This window comes from Quercus lobata, chromosome 2 (assembly GCF_001633185.2).
Source record: "Quercus lobata isolate SW786 chromosome 2, ValleyOak3.0 Primary Assembly, whole genome shotgun sequence".
Taxonomy (NCBI): domain Eukaryota; kingdom Viridiplantae; phylum Streptophyta; class Magnoliopsida; order Fagales; family Fagaceae; genus Quercus; species Quercus lobata.
In genome coordinates, this window is record NC_044905.1 from 83,520,250 (window position 1) to 83,538,672 (window position 18,423).

The 18,423-nt window shown below is 34.7% G+C and overlaps 1 protein-coding gene across 1 annotated transcript; it reads right to left on the bottom strand.

Annotated features, from left to right (window-relative positions):
* Positions 1 to 1,735: 1,735 nt before the first annotated feature.
* On the bottom strand, positions 1,736 to 2,816 carry LOC115978382. Its single transcript, XM_031100403.1, has 2 exons — positions 2,741 to 2,816; positions 1,736 to 2,310 (listed from the first exon to the last, which is right to left on the bottom strand). The coding sequence occupies exon 2, from the start codon at positions 2,303 to 2,305 to the stop codon at positions 1,856 to 1,858; it is 450 nt and encodes a 149-aa protein (XP_030956263.1). The 5' UTR covers positions 2,306 to 2,310; positions 2,741 to 2,816; the 3' UTR covers positions 1,736 to 1,855.
* Between the last annotated feature and the right edge of the window lie 15,607 nt (positions 2,817 to 18,423).

An 18,423-nucleotide genomic window follows, 5' to 3' on the forward strand; every position in this document is an offset into this window, starting at 1 on the left:
CCATATATGTTTCCAAGCCATATTTAAGAGAACATCATAATCACATTATGTATAAAGGCTCACCATATTATGTGGCCACGAGATACCCATGAAAGAAGGATTTTTAGGCTTCAATTTTTTGGCTGCTTGGATTGCTCTCTCTCTCTTCCTCTGGACATAATCGGTAATTTTTTAAGAACAAACTTTTCTCTGACTTCATGTTTTATGGGTTTGTACATTAAGGAAGAAATGTTTGTATCATCTTCATCTAAGTTTTTGATATTTTTACCTGATGATCTTCCAATTTACAATTCTTCCTACGTGGATATTGAATCTCAATGGCAGTCTTATCAAATATAACAATATGGAAGCTTGAATTTCCTTCATATCTGAAGACTAAAAAATAACCATAACAGATAGAATGGTATTCAGCGAAATCCTGCCAACCATTACAAAACCTAATGTTGTTATCAGCTTTCTTCAATCACACTTGCCAAATTCCACCATAGTGAGCAATGACTGTAGCTACGGTGGATAGCTCAGTATTGTTGAACCCTGACCAGAAGTACCCATCCACACTCACGTCAATACACATAGCAGCGCAGAAAATTTTGTGCATCAATTTCGGGTGTTATTGGTCCTATTGCTACATTGATGTTCGTAGTGCTGCTCAATAGCTTTGCACTGTTGAACACTATCCAGTCATATCACCTACACGCACGTCAATACACAGCTATGCATCCTTTTGCAATGCAGCATTTTTAAAGGATGTACCTATAGCATCCCTGAGAAGTTTATGATACATTTAACACAGCTCAACATTGTCTCGTCAAATCATGTCAGATGAAGCACATCAATGTTGAATAGTCTTCACGTGAATAAATACGCAACCTCTTTTGCAGTACACATCACCAGCCTGCTACTGTAGCACAAGCTATAGCCATATGAAACAGCTACCTCAACGAATCACATGCACCAACAGACGCCACTGAACAATATACTGTGAACTCATATCATCTTTATTCACGTGAATACTTATAGTCACATCCACCTGAATACTTGCCCTTGCAAAACCCCTATATAAAGTCCCATTTACATCTACCCTTGCAAAACATCTACACATACCGAAGTCCCATTTACATACATCTACCCTTGCAAAACTTCTACACATACCGATCTAAAGTCACATTTTCCAATGTCAATGCGTAATTGGATGCTACCTCGTTTTCCAAATAACTATAGAACGCAAAGAGATTCTGACGAGAGGGAATACTATGCCGGATTACAACAGGAGTGGGACTTTCGCATGAACGAGTCCAACGCTCTGCACAATGATCTCCTGCAAATCGGAGCGCCTCTTGTCGAGCGTAGCTCGCTCACACTGCCACGACAAAACATGCACCAATATGAGCGTGCAGTGACGAAAATAAAAAAAGAGAACAATCTTATGATACTTCGTAGGTCCAGGTATCATATGCTACAATTGGCGGAGGAGCAAGCCGTTGCAACAAATAGGCAACTCACTCCGGTAGAACGTAACAATGTCCTCAACTACGAGGACTACCTATCAGAATGAATACCACTGTGGTGTGTGTGTGTGTGTGTGTGTGTGTTATGTCTATGGTTAAGTTAATAATGTTAGTGTAAGTTATTTTATGTTTTCTGTGTTATGTCGTACGTGCTTATTGAAAAACATCATGTGTGAGAATATTTGACTTTTATGACTTATGTGAGAATAATCTACATTACGAATAATTTGCATGCTTCTCATAATCAATAATAAGGTTTACATAGTACAAATGCAACCATACATATAACACATAGTTAAGCAAAATAGTTCTCCAACAAAATCTAATTACACCACGACACGACACGATTACTCTTCATCTGACATCTCCACGTCTGACTGATAAATGGGATCAACAAGAAGTGATTGCATGAACTGTGCATGCTCGTACCACCCTTCCTGCACTGACTCTCGAATCTCGACTTGGGTCCGATATCGATTAAGACGTATCTTCATTCGATTATTTTCTTCTCTTATGCGGTTCAATGCTTTACGAAGTTCGTCGATGCTGTCTCTGGGCATTTGTGATGCGAGTCGCCGAGGCACTGGCAACTTAAAACCAACCAACTCATCATAAAACATTTGTTGTTCACGAAATAACCAAGCCCACTCCTGTCTCATGGTATTGTGAACGTAAGCACTATTTCGCAAATTCGGATTGATTGGATAGCTGAACTCATCTTCCAATACCCAACAACGACCCATAGCAGTGAACACATCATGAGGCCTATAGAGTTGTGGGTTGCCAGAACCAGACATTGACACTGAATACAATAACACCAAATGATCAAGTTAACAGTGTGTATCAACTGTTGCTAAATAATGTAATCCTGCATAGAATGGTACACAGCAAAGACATTCATAAAATTGTGTACTATTGCATGCTAAAAATGAAATACTAACACTAACACCAACATTTGACCATAAACAATAGACATTGTTGGTAATGTCTACACATTGTCTTCAACACTAAATGTTGTTGTAAATGTCTGACCAATGATGATTATGTGCAATACAAAATGTTGCTATAGTAAAGAAATTATTTCATTCTCTTCTCACCAACGTTTACTACAACAAATAACCAAAATCACACCAATTTACTTACTTCACATTCATTCAACCTAAAAAATCAAAATTTAGTACAATATCAAATGAAAATAACATTGCCCTAAAATTGTGATGTGAATTTTTTACCTGAGGTGATACAAATTTCAATTGAGTTTGAAGAAAGCCGCTGTTGATCCGTGGAGGAGTTCCAACTCAGTTCAGCAGAAAGTCCTCAGTTCAGCAGAGAGCAAGGCACACTGAGTGGGAGAAGGTGTGCAGAAATTATAACAGAATAACTCGACTTTACGGATATCAAGTATACTTTATAACTCGATATTACAGAAATCGAGTTACATTGAAACACTCCACCTGACACAAAGACAGTACGAAATCAGGGTTTATAACAGTATAACTAACTCGATTTTTAAATAATCGAGTTATGTAGAGATTCAAAAAAAAAAATGCCAGCAGTGCGGGAAAAACCTGTGTATAACTCGATCATAGGAGTATCGAGTATTTCATATAACTCGATTTTAAAATTATCGAGTTACAAAAGAGGGGCATTTCCCTATTTAGTTTCAGGGCACAAAGATGTTTAATTTCCGAAAAAAGGGCATTTGCCCATTTTGGCCAGTTAATATTGTATTGGATTACATATCGGTTGTCTAATTCCACACTATTTTTCGGCACATGGTTAAAATAGGCATATGAGAAAGATATAAATAATCGTGTATTAAAAAATGAAGCAGAACAACCAATTGAAGATTCAGTAAATTCGTTAATTTTTGCTATAACAAATCATTTTATAAGAGATCCAGAAAAATATAGAGAAAAAAGTTTTGATAGCTTAGTTAATTTAAAGTGTCCAACCTTATCAGATTTTAGATGGTATAGGGATCTATTTTTGTCAAAGGTATTAGCAAGAAATGATAACAGTCAGCCATATTGGAAAGAAAAATTTATTGGAGGATTGCCTAAACATTTTGCGTATCAAGTTAGAGAAAAATTCTTTAATGAAGGACATACTGATTTTACCTATTGAAAACAAAATAATAATAATAATAATAATAATAAAATCAGCCACTAATTTCCCAAAAGAAAAAGGTTTAATGGACCTAAACACTAACATTAACTTTAGAGTGTTAATGTTAAGGAATAGAAACATCAAAGATGGCAAGAATCTAACCAAACACTTACACGACCAAATTCATTAAGAACCATTTACAATACAAGAATCTAGATAAGTTTAACCACTTGACTATCAAAATTTATGTATATTCATTTAAAAAGTCTAAAAACACATTATTATCATTTATTGTAACTTAATATGATCCTATGAATCTTTAAAAATCATTTTATTATAAATAGTGAATGAAATATTAGAACACTATTTCAAACAAACAAAAAATATAAATACTTTACAAAATCTTCCTAATGACATGTTGGTGGAAATATTTTCGAAGATGAGAAATGATTTAGCAATGCTATTGGGAAATGTTGGGAAATTTAGAGCTCGGTTGATAGAATTAACAAGTTTTAAATCCAAGTTGTTAATTAGATTTATTATTAATAAAACTTGTTAAAACAAACAAATATCAATATCATGTCAAAATCATGCAGCGGAAAAATAAATAAGACAAGATATGATGACCCAAGAAAACCAATGAAACAAACTAGTTTCACAGTAAAAAAGTTGAGGGGAAACCTTCTCGAAAAGCAATCCACTATAAAAAAGAGAAGTTTTAGATCTAGTACAAAACCTTTGTCCCTATACTCTACAATTCCCGTAGATGAACTCACAGCAGAAACCTTCTACCGCTTCAGAACCTCTGAACTCTTCAATATATGAACGCCACCCTTTGATGCACGAATCCTGGTACGTGACTAACCAATTGCATGGATCCCAGTACGCGACTTAATCACCAACTAGAAGAAGATTGTTGGCTACAAAGTTCTTCACTTCATCAACAATGAAGATCAAGAAGCACTTGGTTACAAAACCCTAAGGCGCAAAAGACGCAGGAGCTTCTTTCAGAGAGAATAGGCATCGGTCACCTTTTGCATATGTTCTCCTTGTATTCTCTTATGTGACGGCCTCTAAAATAAGCCTTATATAGATCTAGGGTTGTGAAAAAAGAAACCCTACACAAATACATAAGCTTAGGCCAAAAATCAGATCTGAAAATCTGAATTCCCGTAACCTTGATCGATCGGGAGGTGTCAAGTTTTAAACTTCGACAGATACAGCTATCAAGAAGCTATCGAGAAGCTGTCGAGATTGCGATAACAATCAACTGAAGGGCTCGATAGATAGCCTACCTGTCGAGAGGTGTTGAGAAGCTGTCGAGCTATTTGTCTGCAGGTGTCGAGCTATATGTCCAGCTTTAATGAACAATTTTTCTTCACTTATTTCTTGGTCCAATCTTCATGGCTTTAATACTAGACTTGGACAACATGTTTCTTGAAGTATTAAATATATCCTAGATCTACCCAAATACAAGTAAAGTGCTTTTTATCAAAAGATTAGCCAATTACACAAAATATGTCTTTAACAGGAAATATCAAGTTAATGTATAACAAAACAACTTTTTCAATGTATATATACTAATTTATTTCCCTCTATATAAGTTATGCAATCTATTAATTCAATTCTTTCCTTTTTCTTGATCAATTGCAAAAACATCAATGAATTAACAAAATCCTCCAAAGAATTCAACTCACTCCATAGTTTAATCACCCATCCCGCCTAGATGACAAAGCAAAAGAACTGATTTTTTTCATGTTATCAAGCAAAGAATCCTCATGCACTACTCAGAGTGGGAACATAGAAATACTTCTTGAAGGAAGAAGTCGTTGAAGGAAAAAGATTGATTGAAGAAGCTCTTGCATGAGGCGATTTTATTGCAATGTATATTCATGGAGTCATGCTACTTTGTGAATCAAATCCTAAAGGCATAAGTAACCTTTTGGAAGTTTTAAATGATGAACATGGCAAGCATAAGCTTCTAAAATGCCAAAAAATATTTTGACTACTTGCTACGAGAATTGCCCTGTTTCATAGTCCAAACTTTCAAGCATGCCAAAAAACTGGTGGATGTTCAATTAGTATGTAAAACACCTTGAACGTTTAGACCTTCAGATTACAAATTACCAATTCAAGCTTATTATCAAACAATGTATGTGCGGAATATGAACATAAGCTTAACACAGAATTGATAAAACAATCTAAACCAAATAAAATCACAACCATAGTAGAAATTAAATGGCAAAGATTAAGGGAAGAGAGATGCAAATACAAAGACAATACAGTGATGTGTTATCGAAGAAGAAACCGAAGTCCTCAGCGTGAAACCTCTTTGCTGCCCTCCAAATGGTCAATAATCCACTAGAGAATCAAGTTGGGATACATGAACAGAAGAAGACCCTCCAAGTGTAATCTACCTAGTGTACCTAAGCCCTCCAAGTTTCTTGCTCCAACGAGGTTACGCTAAACCTTTGTCTTCTCTAGCTTACCGGATTTCGCTATAGCCCATAGCATCAACCAATATCAATTGGTCCCTTCCTAACTGCTTCCCAAGCACCAAATAACCTCCTTACTGATATGGGTATGATGAGAAAAGGTTTTGGCCAATGTACCTCTCAAGGATATAACAATGGAGAGGGTGAGAGTAGAGGAATTTGGAGAATCAAAAGATGAAGGTTGTAGATGAGTTAATCTTGTTTTTCTCTAGGGTTTTTCTCTCAAAATTCTCTCTGGAAGCTCACTACATTTTGTGGGTATAAGAGGTATTTATACTGGTGTGTGTTTGGAATGCGAAAAGTCAGTTTTTCCCAAACAGAGTGGACTGGCGACTTGGCCTCACGACTTGATTGAGTCGTGAGTCCAAGCTGCGAGCGAACTGAATGGCTAGACTGGGCTTTTTGTCCTGTAGTGTTCCAACTGGCGTGACTATTCAGTTCCTCTGTATGCTTCACTCGTGTGCATCCTTTGGCGACTAGCAAGCCGCCAGATCCAGTCGCGAGTCCCTTGTTGAGTGCACAATCTTGAGCTTTTCTTCACACTCTCTCACACACTACCCTTACATGATTCCCACCTAAATATAGAGTTTCTAAATGCCGAATTACAAGAAAATTGGCATGGAATAAAGCTGACAAAATGGTTGATTAAATTCAACTTTACAACTGGAATGGGAAATTGGAACTGGAATGAGCCTTATCCTTATGGTTATGAAGAATTTGTGGTTATGTGCAGAAAATGCTTGATTGACCTTGAAATGTTTAAGTTGGTGAATAGGCTTTTTTAATTCCCTCTCTCTCTTTTTTCATTGTAACGTCACTTAAATTATAAAATGCAATATTCTTTTTTCTTTATTCATTCTTTGTTAAACTTGGTCAAAGTTTTACAATTATGATTTCCTTAATGGTTTGCCCCAAAAAAAAAAAAAAAAAAAACCAATTGCATCACTTAAATAATCAAATGCAATATTCATTATTTTATCTAATTCTATCCTCCATGTGGTAAAACAAATCCACTATGAAAGAACTGAAGTTTACACAATAGCAACTTAGACCACTAATATCCTATTGCTACCTCGAGTAGGAAACTTACTACCATGACCATGTGACAGCTCCGAGTTCACGGACTACTTCTTTTTTGGATTCTCAGCAAGTACAAGCACTCTCGCTTGTATATCTTTAAGCTCTTGAATCTGCAACTGAATTGATCACCAAGCTCTTGATATCAATCTTGAGATTAGAAACCCTAAGTGTGTATGAAGGCACATCTAGATCTCACAAGAGATTTACACACATAGCATAAAGAGCAACCTCAAAATGTGACTAGGGTTTTTCCTTTTATACTTAAGATAAAACATAAAACCCTACACTTCAAACGGGCTTGGGCTGAATTAGAAAATTCTGCAGAAAAACAATTTGCACGAGCTTCAATCTATTGAGTCTAATTTTCGATCGATCGAGCCAGGCAAATTTACACAGTAAATCCTACAGTACACTCGATTCCAACTTTACACTTAAACATATTTTGAGCAAGTCTAAAACAAGACTAAACGTTTTGATCATGGTTTGCCAACATTACAAATTGAAGTTCTAATACATTTAAACCTAAAGTCTTAGAACCCAACAAACTCCTCCTTTGGCAATTCATGACAAAACACAAACTAAACAAAGTGCTCAAAGTTTACAAAAAAAACAGCCCATTACAAAAACATTGCCTGACAAAACAAAATCAACCTAACTACTATCTATCAGTTGCAAGTGTAGACAGCAATACGACTGAATCAACCTGTATATTCCTGAAACACTCAACAAACGTATAAACGTATGTGTGAAAAATACAAGTAACACAAAATAACTTCTTAATTTCACATACCACAAAATAAAGACATATATCATGAATAACCTCATAAATATAAATCAACAAGCAATGTGAAACAAGAAACATATATAAATACAGCATAATATCTCCCCCTATCATGGACAACCCAAACAAAAACAAAACTACATCATGAGCCAACAATGTAGATACACAATGAAGCACCTAGATACAATCTAAAGCTCCATAGCTTCAAACCAACAAAATCTTGCCCTACCAACAAAATCTCACCTACATATGTACTCCCCCTTTTTGCAAAGAATTGCCAAAGGGTAATCTGACTCATCATCAAAAGGAGGTGGCGGAGGTGATCGACGAAGACTATCCAAATCCGCTCTCAAAGACCTAAGCTCATCAAGCGTGTCCACCAAAAGCTGACCATGAGCCGTCTAAACGTTCATGACAATCTCCAACATACAACGAATGCTCGAATCATCTGAAGTAGAAGGTGGAGAAACAATAGCAGTAGCAGTCAGATCGATGGATGCCTCAGTAGAAGTATCACTTGTAGAAGAGGGAGGAGGAGGAGGAGGAGGTACGACACCAGAAGACTCAACTCTAGGGCATTTAGAGCTTGCTCTCATTTGAGCAGCCCTCTGCCTAGGAAAGGTGGCACCTATAGGAGATATGATATGTATAGGCTCAGACGCCGGAAACTGCTCTAAACCTAAATGTAAAAGAATCCGATGAATAAAAATCAAAAATAAAAGAGTATGAGCAGTAGAACTACTCCTATGAACCTCAATCAAAGAACAAATGAAAAGATAAGGAAAGCTCATAGGAGCATCAGTGACAAGGGAATACAAAAATGCACAACGATCGATAAGGATGGTGTGCAAATAAGAGATAGCCACAAGGAATGACAAGCAATCTAAAAGAAAAAATAATGAATCTCAGTCAACTTAGCAGACGTGATCCGAGGATCAGAACCCCACTGTGTAGAAGTACCAGTGATAAATGACATAATGTCATTTAAGGGAGGAGACTCATCGTACGGATAGACAAGATGCTGGACTAGTGGCACCCCAAGAGCATTAACCACTACCGAAGGAGTAATAGTGTACTCTTCACCCTGTATCCAACTCTTCACTTGAGTGTTGGAATCATAAGAGTGGACAGAGAGGTTCGAGTAGAACTCTCTGATCAAGGTAGCCGGAGGGGGATGTGAAATGTCAGCAAAGGAAGCCAACCCCTACGCTCAAAGTTTCGCCAGATCTCACCATCTAACTCATCTAACAAAACCTTCCTCTCAGCCCATACATTCGTATGAATGTTCAGCTGCTCATAAGTTTCCTGGTTTTTCTCACTAAGGAACCTTTCATTATCAAAGGTGGGAGAAGAAGTAGAGGTGGAGGTCCTATAAGCTCTAGTCTTCCTAACCATAATGCTAAGGATCAAAAGGACAGACATAGAAGACATAGAGAGAAAAAAAAACAAAAACTAAGAGCAGATTGCAAGTTAGCACAAAACAAATATAGAAAATAACAATCTATATGATGCATGAATAATATCAAAGCATGATGCATGCTCTAATGCAGTGAGAATAAGGTCAATTGCACTTTAAAATCACAAAATTGGCTTGAGCATAGAGTTTATATCAAAAACCCAAATATTGAAAAACCCACTTTCACAAATCTCAACAAATTCACCAATTAATCATTACACAACGTAGATAACAAATTATAATGACCAAATCAATCAATCTAACAAGCTAATTTCATCAAATTAAGCTCAATTGAACAAAATCCCCAAATCAGGTAGTTTCAAGCCCTAGAAAATTAAAATTTTCCCAAATCAAGAAATTGATCGAATTAATTCACAAAGGACAGTTGTATATTGTCCCACAACAAAAACCCATTGATCAATTTCCAAACAAAATGCTTAAATCAACAAAAATCCCAAAATTTCATAGGTTCAAAATTTCCCCAAATGCATGACAAAAATGCTTGAAGAAAATAAATAAACAAGGAGGGGAATAAAGGTCTTACCAGCCTTAGAGGACAAAAACCCCTTGAAGAAATTTGAGGGAAAATGACAAAAATCTTGCTTTGAATCTTAGACAGATCGAATAGAGAAAGAAAGTGTTTTGAAAATTTTTGAAAGTGATAGAACACGTGAAAACTCAAAGTTTTTAAAAAACTCTCCATGCGATTTTCAATTGATCAAAAATTAGATTCAATCTATCGAAAATTACATTCGATCAATCCAAAACCAATCGAGTAGCGATCGAAACGGAAAAATTCAAACCAAAATTTTAATCACATTTTCGATCAGTCGAAAAACAGGTTTGGTAGATCGAAAATTTAGAAAAAATCAAATTTTTTGAAAAACAGAACAATTTTAAGTAGAAACTCCTCAAAGCATATTATTTTATGAATAGAATACATGAGTATGAGATGAAATGCTTTTCAAAAATAGTTGTATTGAACCCAGATCTTCCAAAATTAAGATTTTCAATCAAATTTCCTTAAATTCTCAAACTTTAAACACATTTTGCATTTAACTCAAAGAAGTTTCAATTTTGGATGGTCAAAACAAAATCACACACAATAACATGTATAAAGTTTAGTAAAGAGTAACTTGTGTAATGTGTGCAACTAGCAAAAGTTTCAGATACATGTGAGGTGATATGTGAATAGTAAGCAATCACAATTTCTACAAAATTCATTACATAAATTTGAGAGAGACTATCACCTAAAGAGTTACATCATATAACTTCCACATCTCCTAAAATAAAAGCTTGCAATCATGTAAGTTTCTTGATTTGCCTCATAATGTACATATTAATTTTATTTGATCAAAAACTCATTAATAATAGTCAGGATAATGTACACACCAGTTTTATTTGATTGATTTAATTATAGTCCAATAATGTACACACTAATTTTAGCATTTAAACTGAGGCTACACCTTATGTTCTTTTCGTGCATGTGCTATACTTTCTTGAGCACAAAATTTTATGATATGTACTAAGATGTTCATAATTGACTAGTAAACAGTGGTGAGATGGTTATTTATGACTTTCTCAATAAGTTCAAGTCTGACAATCAAAGGCATGTGATTTCAAGATCAAGATTATGTGATAAAAAACTATAAACATCTTCCCATACAACATGCACTGTAAAGCTCAAACTAGTAAAGTGCAATAAATAAGCTCATCCAATCTAAACAAGATACATAGACATGTTATGTAAAGATAAATTAGCCAACCTTGATTGCAAATCCAAGAAAAATAATGCAAAATGCATTTTGCTTCCCTTTTCCTTTTTTTTTTTTTTTTGGTTTTTTTTTTTTTTTTTTTTTTTTTTTTTTTTTTTTTTATTATTGAAAAGAAATAACCAAAAAAATCCTAGAATGAAATGCATGAATGTTATGCAATGAAAATCCTAGAAAATAAAGAAAGCAAAAGCAACAAAAAAGAAAAAAAATGGTCACAAAGAGTAAAGCGATGAAGCACAAAGACCATAAAAGCCAAAGATGATTAGAGACACAGAATCACACCAATTACTTAACGATGTGTCTCAAACTTACTTCTATCAAGAGGTTTGGTGAAGATGTCAGCATTCTAACGTTCAGTAGGGATATACTCAAGAGCCACAATCTTTCTTTCAACCAAATCCCTAATAAAGTGATATCTAATCTCTATGTGCATAGTCATAGAGTGTTGAACAGGGTTCTTAGAGATATCGATAGCACTAGAATTATCACGATAAACAACCATGGTGTCTTGTGATATCCTATAATCACTTAAAAGCTTTTTCATCCAAAGAAATTGCGAACAACAACTTCCAGCAGCAATATATTCTGCCTCTGCAGTAGACAAAGACACAAAATTTTGTTTTTTACTCATCCAAGTAACAAGATTGGCGCCTACATAAAAACACCACCCAGTGGTCCATTTTTTATCATCGGCATTGCCAGCCCAATTAGAATCAGAAAATCCAACAAGAGACAGATTAGACTCTTTGCTATAAAACAATCCATAATCACAAGTTCCACCAACATATTTTATGATTCTTTTAACAACATTCAAATGTAAAATCTTAGGATTAGATTGAAACCTAGAACATACACCAACACTAAAAACAATATCAGGACGACTTGCGGTTAAATACAAAAGACAACCAATCATGTTTTTATATAATGTAACACCAACAAACTCACCTGATGGATGATTGGTTAACTTTGCATTTGCAGCCATTGGTGTTCTAGCATGTGTAGCCTTGTCAAGTCCAAATCTCTTAACTAGATTTCTAGCATATTTTGCTTGGTTGATGTAGATTCCAGAATCTGTTTGCTTCACTTGAAATCCCAAAAAATAAGTTAGTTCACCAACCATACTCATTTCAAACATCACCTTCATTTCATCTGCAAAAGATTGAGTAAAAGAATCATTAGTAGTACCAAAAACAATATCATCAACATAAATTTGAGTTTCTACAAAATAATTCTTATCCTTTCGAATGAAGAGAGTAGTATCTGCAAATCCTCTTTTGAATTATGCTCTATGAGATAGGCAATTAATCTATCATATCATACCCTGGGACCTTGTTTCAAACCATAAAGGGTTTTCTTCAACTTGTAGACATCATCCGATTTGTGAGGGTCAAAAAAACCTTTTGGTTGTTCAACATATACCTCTTTTTGCAACATTCCATTCAAGAAAGCACTCTTAACATCCATTTAATACAACTTGAAATTCAAATGACTTATTATGGCCAAAAGTATCCTAATGGATTTTAGTCTTGCTATCGGTGCAAAAGTCTCATCAAAATCAATCCCTTCCACTTGTGTATAAACTTAAGCAACAAGTCTTGATTTATTTCTAATAACAGTGCCATATTCATCTGACTTGTTCTTAAAGATCCACTTAGTTCCAATCACATTTACTCCCTTAGGTCTAGGAACTAATTCCCACACATCATTCCGAATAAATTGATGAAGTTTTTCATGCATAGAATTAACCCAATTAGCATCTTGAAGTGCCTCATCCACCTTTTTCGATTCAAATTGGGATAGATAGTATGAGTGAGTAATTACATTCAAGGCTTTGGATCTCAATCTCATGTTATCATTCTGACTACCCAATATATTTGTGGCAGGATGATTTAGCTTTACTCTAGAAGATGGACCATCGACCAGAGATGTGGAGGTACCTTTTGGTTCTGATGGAGGGCTAAGCTCACTTTGTACTTGTTGAGTTTCATGAACCGGTGTGGATGGTTCTGAACTTGATGGTACTGACACCATATCATTCAATAATAGCAACTCTTCATCACTATGCTTCCCCACATAATCATCAAGAAGTGAATCATCAACCTCCATAGTCTTTTCTTGAACCGGAGAAGTGTTTTCTGAATGAGTTTCTGAACATAATTCATCATTGATTACAACATTGGAAGATTCCATGACTGTTTTGGTTCTCAAATTGTACACTCTATATGCTCTACTTGTAGAAGAGTATCCCAAAAAATATCTCTTGTCGCTCTTTGCATCAAATTTTTCCAGGTTCAACCTATCAAGCAGAATATAACACTCACTTCCAAATATCCTGAAGTATTTGACAACAGGCTTCTTTCCTCTCCAGAGTTCATAAGGATTTTGCTTGAAATCTGGTCTGAAATACACTTGATTAAGTGTATGGCAAGCAGTGTTAACTGCTTCTCCCCAGAAGGACTTGGGCAAATTTTTGTTGCGTAGCATGACATGAGCCATCTCTTGAACAACCCTATTCTTCCATTCCACTATTCCATTCTGTTGTGGTGTCTTGGTGTTTTCAAATTCTCTTCCATGTTCACTTTTGATTCTGGCTATCATAGTACCTTTCTCAACTTCCAATTTCTTGCATAAGTGTATCATCTTTTCAGGAGCCTCAGTTTTATCTCTCAAAAGCATAACCCAAGTATATCTAGCAAAATCATTTACAACCATAGTTGTCAGTATCGTACAATACGCGATACGTATCGTGTGTAAAAAGTTCTATATTGTATCGGCGTATCGTAAGTGCTTATGAATCGTACGATACAGTGTGCGTATTGTATGAATCGTATCGTATCGTAAAATCGTATGTATCGTACGATACATTGACAAATGCTTTAAAATGAGATTTTTTGTTCAAATTTGTACTTTTATTTGAATCTAACAAGTTGTTAGATTTGTTTTTAACAAAAAATTATTAGTTTACTTAGTTTATCCTACTAAAATAACATATTCATTAGTTTTTTTTGCTCTCTTTCCTACAATTAGACTACATAGTGCACACTTACCCTTCACTTTAATATTTACAAATTTATTTTATATACTGCGAATAAAATATTAATTGACAATATAAATTTTTTATTTTTATCATTATTGTTATAAGTCCAAGAAACTAGAATGCCAAAATTTTTTTTATAAAAATATTATTAAAATAAAAAGAATAAGAAGAGATTGTAAATGTTAATGACAAATGACGATGAAGAGAATTTTAATGAAGAAATAAGTTTGCAAACTTATAAACATGATGATAGCATTGACTTAGATGGGGTTGATTAGACAATATGATGAATATGATGAAAATATATTATTATTTTTGGGTCTAATATATTATCACTTTTGAATTTAGGAAATTTGAATACGTATGTTATAAACACATGCTAGTTTGATTTATTTAGTTAGCTTGTTAAATATTATTACATAAGTGATGAATAAATTAGTCATTAGTTGAATATATTCAAAATTTATAATGAATATACCATTTATATATGTAGATTTATAAGTTTTTATAAATTTTATTAAGTGTTTATGTATCTTACGATACACGATACAATACAATACACGATACAGAAAAATTAAAAATCAATTCACGATACGATTCACGTTTTGACAACTATGTCCACACCAACTAGAATATACCTCTTTCCACCTAAACTCTAAACTTTGGCAGAACCCATGAGATCAATGTGCAACAACTCTAGAGGTCTTGAAGTTTGAACATTAGTTACAGACGGATGTTTGGACTTCACTTGTTTACCCATCTGACATGATCCACAGATGCACTTGTCTATCTTCTCAAACTTGTGCAAACCAATAATAGCATCACACTTGGAAATCTTCTTTAATTACTTGTGACTTGCATGTCCCAACCGTTGATGCCATATGTTTACTTGATTGATCTTTGCACTAAAACACTTGTTGCTTATACTTGGTGTTATACCATAACAATTGTCAGCTGTCCTCACACCAATACACATACAATCACTTCCTCCATCAAGTATCTCACATTCATACTTGGTGAAGAGAACATTCTATCCATTGTCACAAATTTGACTGATGCTGAGTAAGTTAACCTTCAACCCATCAACATACCAAACATCTTCAAAAACCAGCAACCTAGGAATGTCCACAGTTCCAATGCCTTGATCACAAATTTGCTTCCATCTCCAAACGTGACTGTCCCAATCTTTCCTTCAAAGAGTGTCTTGAACAAAACTTTATTTCCTATCATAAGCCTGGAACAACCATTATCCAAATACTAAAGACAAGAATCACGTGCCTTTAAGGCGATTAAAGCAGTATAACACAAATATTTATTATAACCAAGATTGTCAAAATCGAGATCCTACGTAGGATCATGGGAGGTAGGTAGGATCGTGGATCGTAGGATCGAATCGTGGATCGTAAGATCCTACCTATTTTTAGATTTTAAGCAAAAATCCTATTGATAGTGACTTTGTATGTTATATAATCACTTAAAATATGAATCCATCCATTAAAAAAAAAAAATTGCATCATAAAATGTAATTTGCACGCACTACATTGTTCTTATGTTATTCTAACGAAACAAAATATATTTAACTTTCGACATATTGTATCTAAAATGTTCAGTACATGTTTAATTGGCAACTAAGTACCAAAATATTATCTATACATATGGAAAATGTTTTCCAAATTCTAAGTTCCAAATCCAAAATAAGTTAGGCTAGTTAGCATATAAAAACTAGCTAACTACAAATTTACAATATATAATTCAAAAAGAAAACTCTCAATCTAAGGTAAACTAGCTAATTACAAATATGAAATCCAAAAGAGAATTTCCATTCTAAAGCTCTTCTAATCTAGTCACTATCATTGTCATATCTCATTTCATCATCTATATCCTTCCTAGTATCAGCATCCATGGCGTAATCATCGTAATCATCTAAATACTTAAGAAAGCTTGAAAGCAGCTATGGCTCACCACTGAGAGGGCTGAGAGGTGTTGGGTTTTTGACAGGGGACTATGGAGGCGCGGGACAGAACTGCTGCGTGCTGAAGCTTTTGACAGAGGATTGAGGAGGCGTAGGACTGAGGTGCTAGCGCTGAATGTTTCTAAATGTTTCTAAATACTTAAGAAAGCTTGAAAGCAACGATGGCTCACCATTGAGAGGGCTGAGAGGTGCTGGGTTTTTGACAGGGGACTGTGGAGGCGCGGACAGAGCTGCTGCATGCTAGAGCTTAGTGTTTCTAAAATATTTAGGTTTTGTTTTTGAAAACTTAACTTAAGTAGTATAGGTTTTTTTGAGATTTTATTTTGAGAGAGGGGTAAATTTGGGACTTCAATTCATTGGGCTTATGGGTTTTGGACCTTTACGTGGACTGGGGATTATTTTACTGGACTTACCTAAATGACCCAAATGAATCCCACTTAAAAAAAAAAAAAAAAAGCCAAAAAAGCCAAAAAAGCCAAATGGTAGGATCGGTAGGATCCCATACGATCCTACGATCCTATACGATCCTATACTATCCTACAAATGATCCTAACATTTTTGCAATCCTGCTACGATTTTAATCTTTTTGGTGAGATGGGATCATAAAATCGTGCGATTTTACGATCCGGATCACGATTTTGACAACCTTGATCATAACATGTAATTATACCAAGATGTTCAAGGAAAGATCTAACAAAAACAACAAGAGACACAAACCACAAGCAAACAGGTTGGAATAAAAGCAATAAGATCTTCCAAGAATCCATGACAACAGGGGTCAAAGATCAACTCTTAGATCAAAAGATCTAAACATTAGAGCTAACTCACTCTGATACCACTTGTATGTTTTTGACCCCTTAAAACACAACTGGATTAACCTAGTTAATTAATCAAGTGATTACTTAGTCAAATTAAATAGATCTAGGTTAACATAAATATATCATATCATTGTAAAGTGTGGAAAATAAAGAACACAACGATAAGATAACCTAAGAAAAACAAACTGGTAAAAAACCTGGGGATGATTTTGTCGGTTTTTAGACCCCTTAAAACACAATTGAATTAACTTAGGTAATTAGCCAAGTGATTACTTAGTCAAATTAACAAATCTAGGTTAACACAAATATATCATATCAATGTATAGTAGCAGAAAATAAAAAAACACAACGATATGATAACCCAGGAAAACCAAACCGGTAAAAAACCTGGGGAAGATTTAACCTAGCTATCCTCAAGGTAAAAAGCAAATCCACTAGAAAGAATCAAAGTTCATACAATAAGACTTACAAGCCCCCACGCTCGACTTCTTATTGCTACCCACCAATAGAACTTACTGACACGACCACGTGTAAGCTCCAAATCCACGGACTCCTTCTTTCTTGGATTCACCACTAGATACAAGCATATCCGCTTGTCTTTTCTTTAAACTTCAATGGTAGCAATTGAGTTGATCATCAAGGTATAGATAAATCTTCTCCTTGAAAACTCTAAGTTTGTATAAAGGAAAGCTCCTCTAGATTTCACAAGAGATTTACACAAACCGCAATATGAGCAATACTAAAACGTGGCTAGGGTTTGCCTTTTATACTTAGAACAAATTAGAAACTCTAAAAACGTTTTAAAACATATCGAACTTGTCTTTTGATCGATCGAGCCAAATAGATTATGAAATATTCTTCCTGCAGCTTGTATGTTCTTGAATCTTGACTTGAATCACATTGAGCATTGTCTAATAATACCTATAGACTCTAAGATCTATATCTAGACAAGTTTGTGTTCACGATTTGCCAATTGTTCTAAACATTTAGAACCTAACAAACTCCCCCTTTGGCAATTCGTGACAAAACTTTCATACAAAATGAAATGCTCAAATACAAGAACAACTCAATACAATGAAATGCCTAATTACATCACAAATCCCAATCTAAGACTCCTAACCTAGAAGTTGCCAATAAGAGATAGAAGGTCTTGATCAGAATATAATTGTCTTTCCTGAAACACTCAATAAACACATCACCGCATGTGTGAAAAGAAAGACATGTAAACAATAATATGAAACAGAATATAAAAAACAAAAGTAAATTCTAACTCTCCCCCTAAGTTAGATACATCAAAAAGTTTTTATATTCTCCCTCTTTGAAAAACTATTTTATCTCCCCCTAAACAAAACAAACAAGATTCCCACATATTCTCACATTTCATCTCCCCCT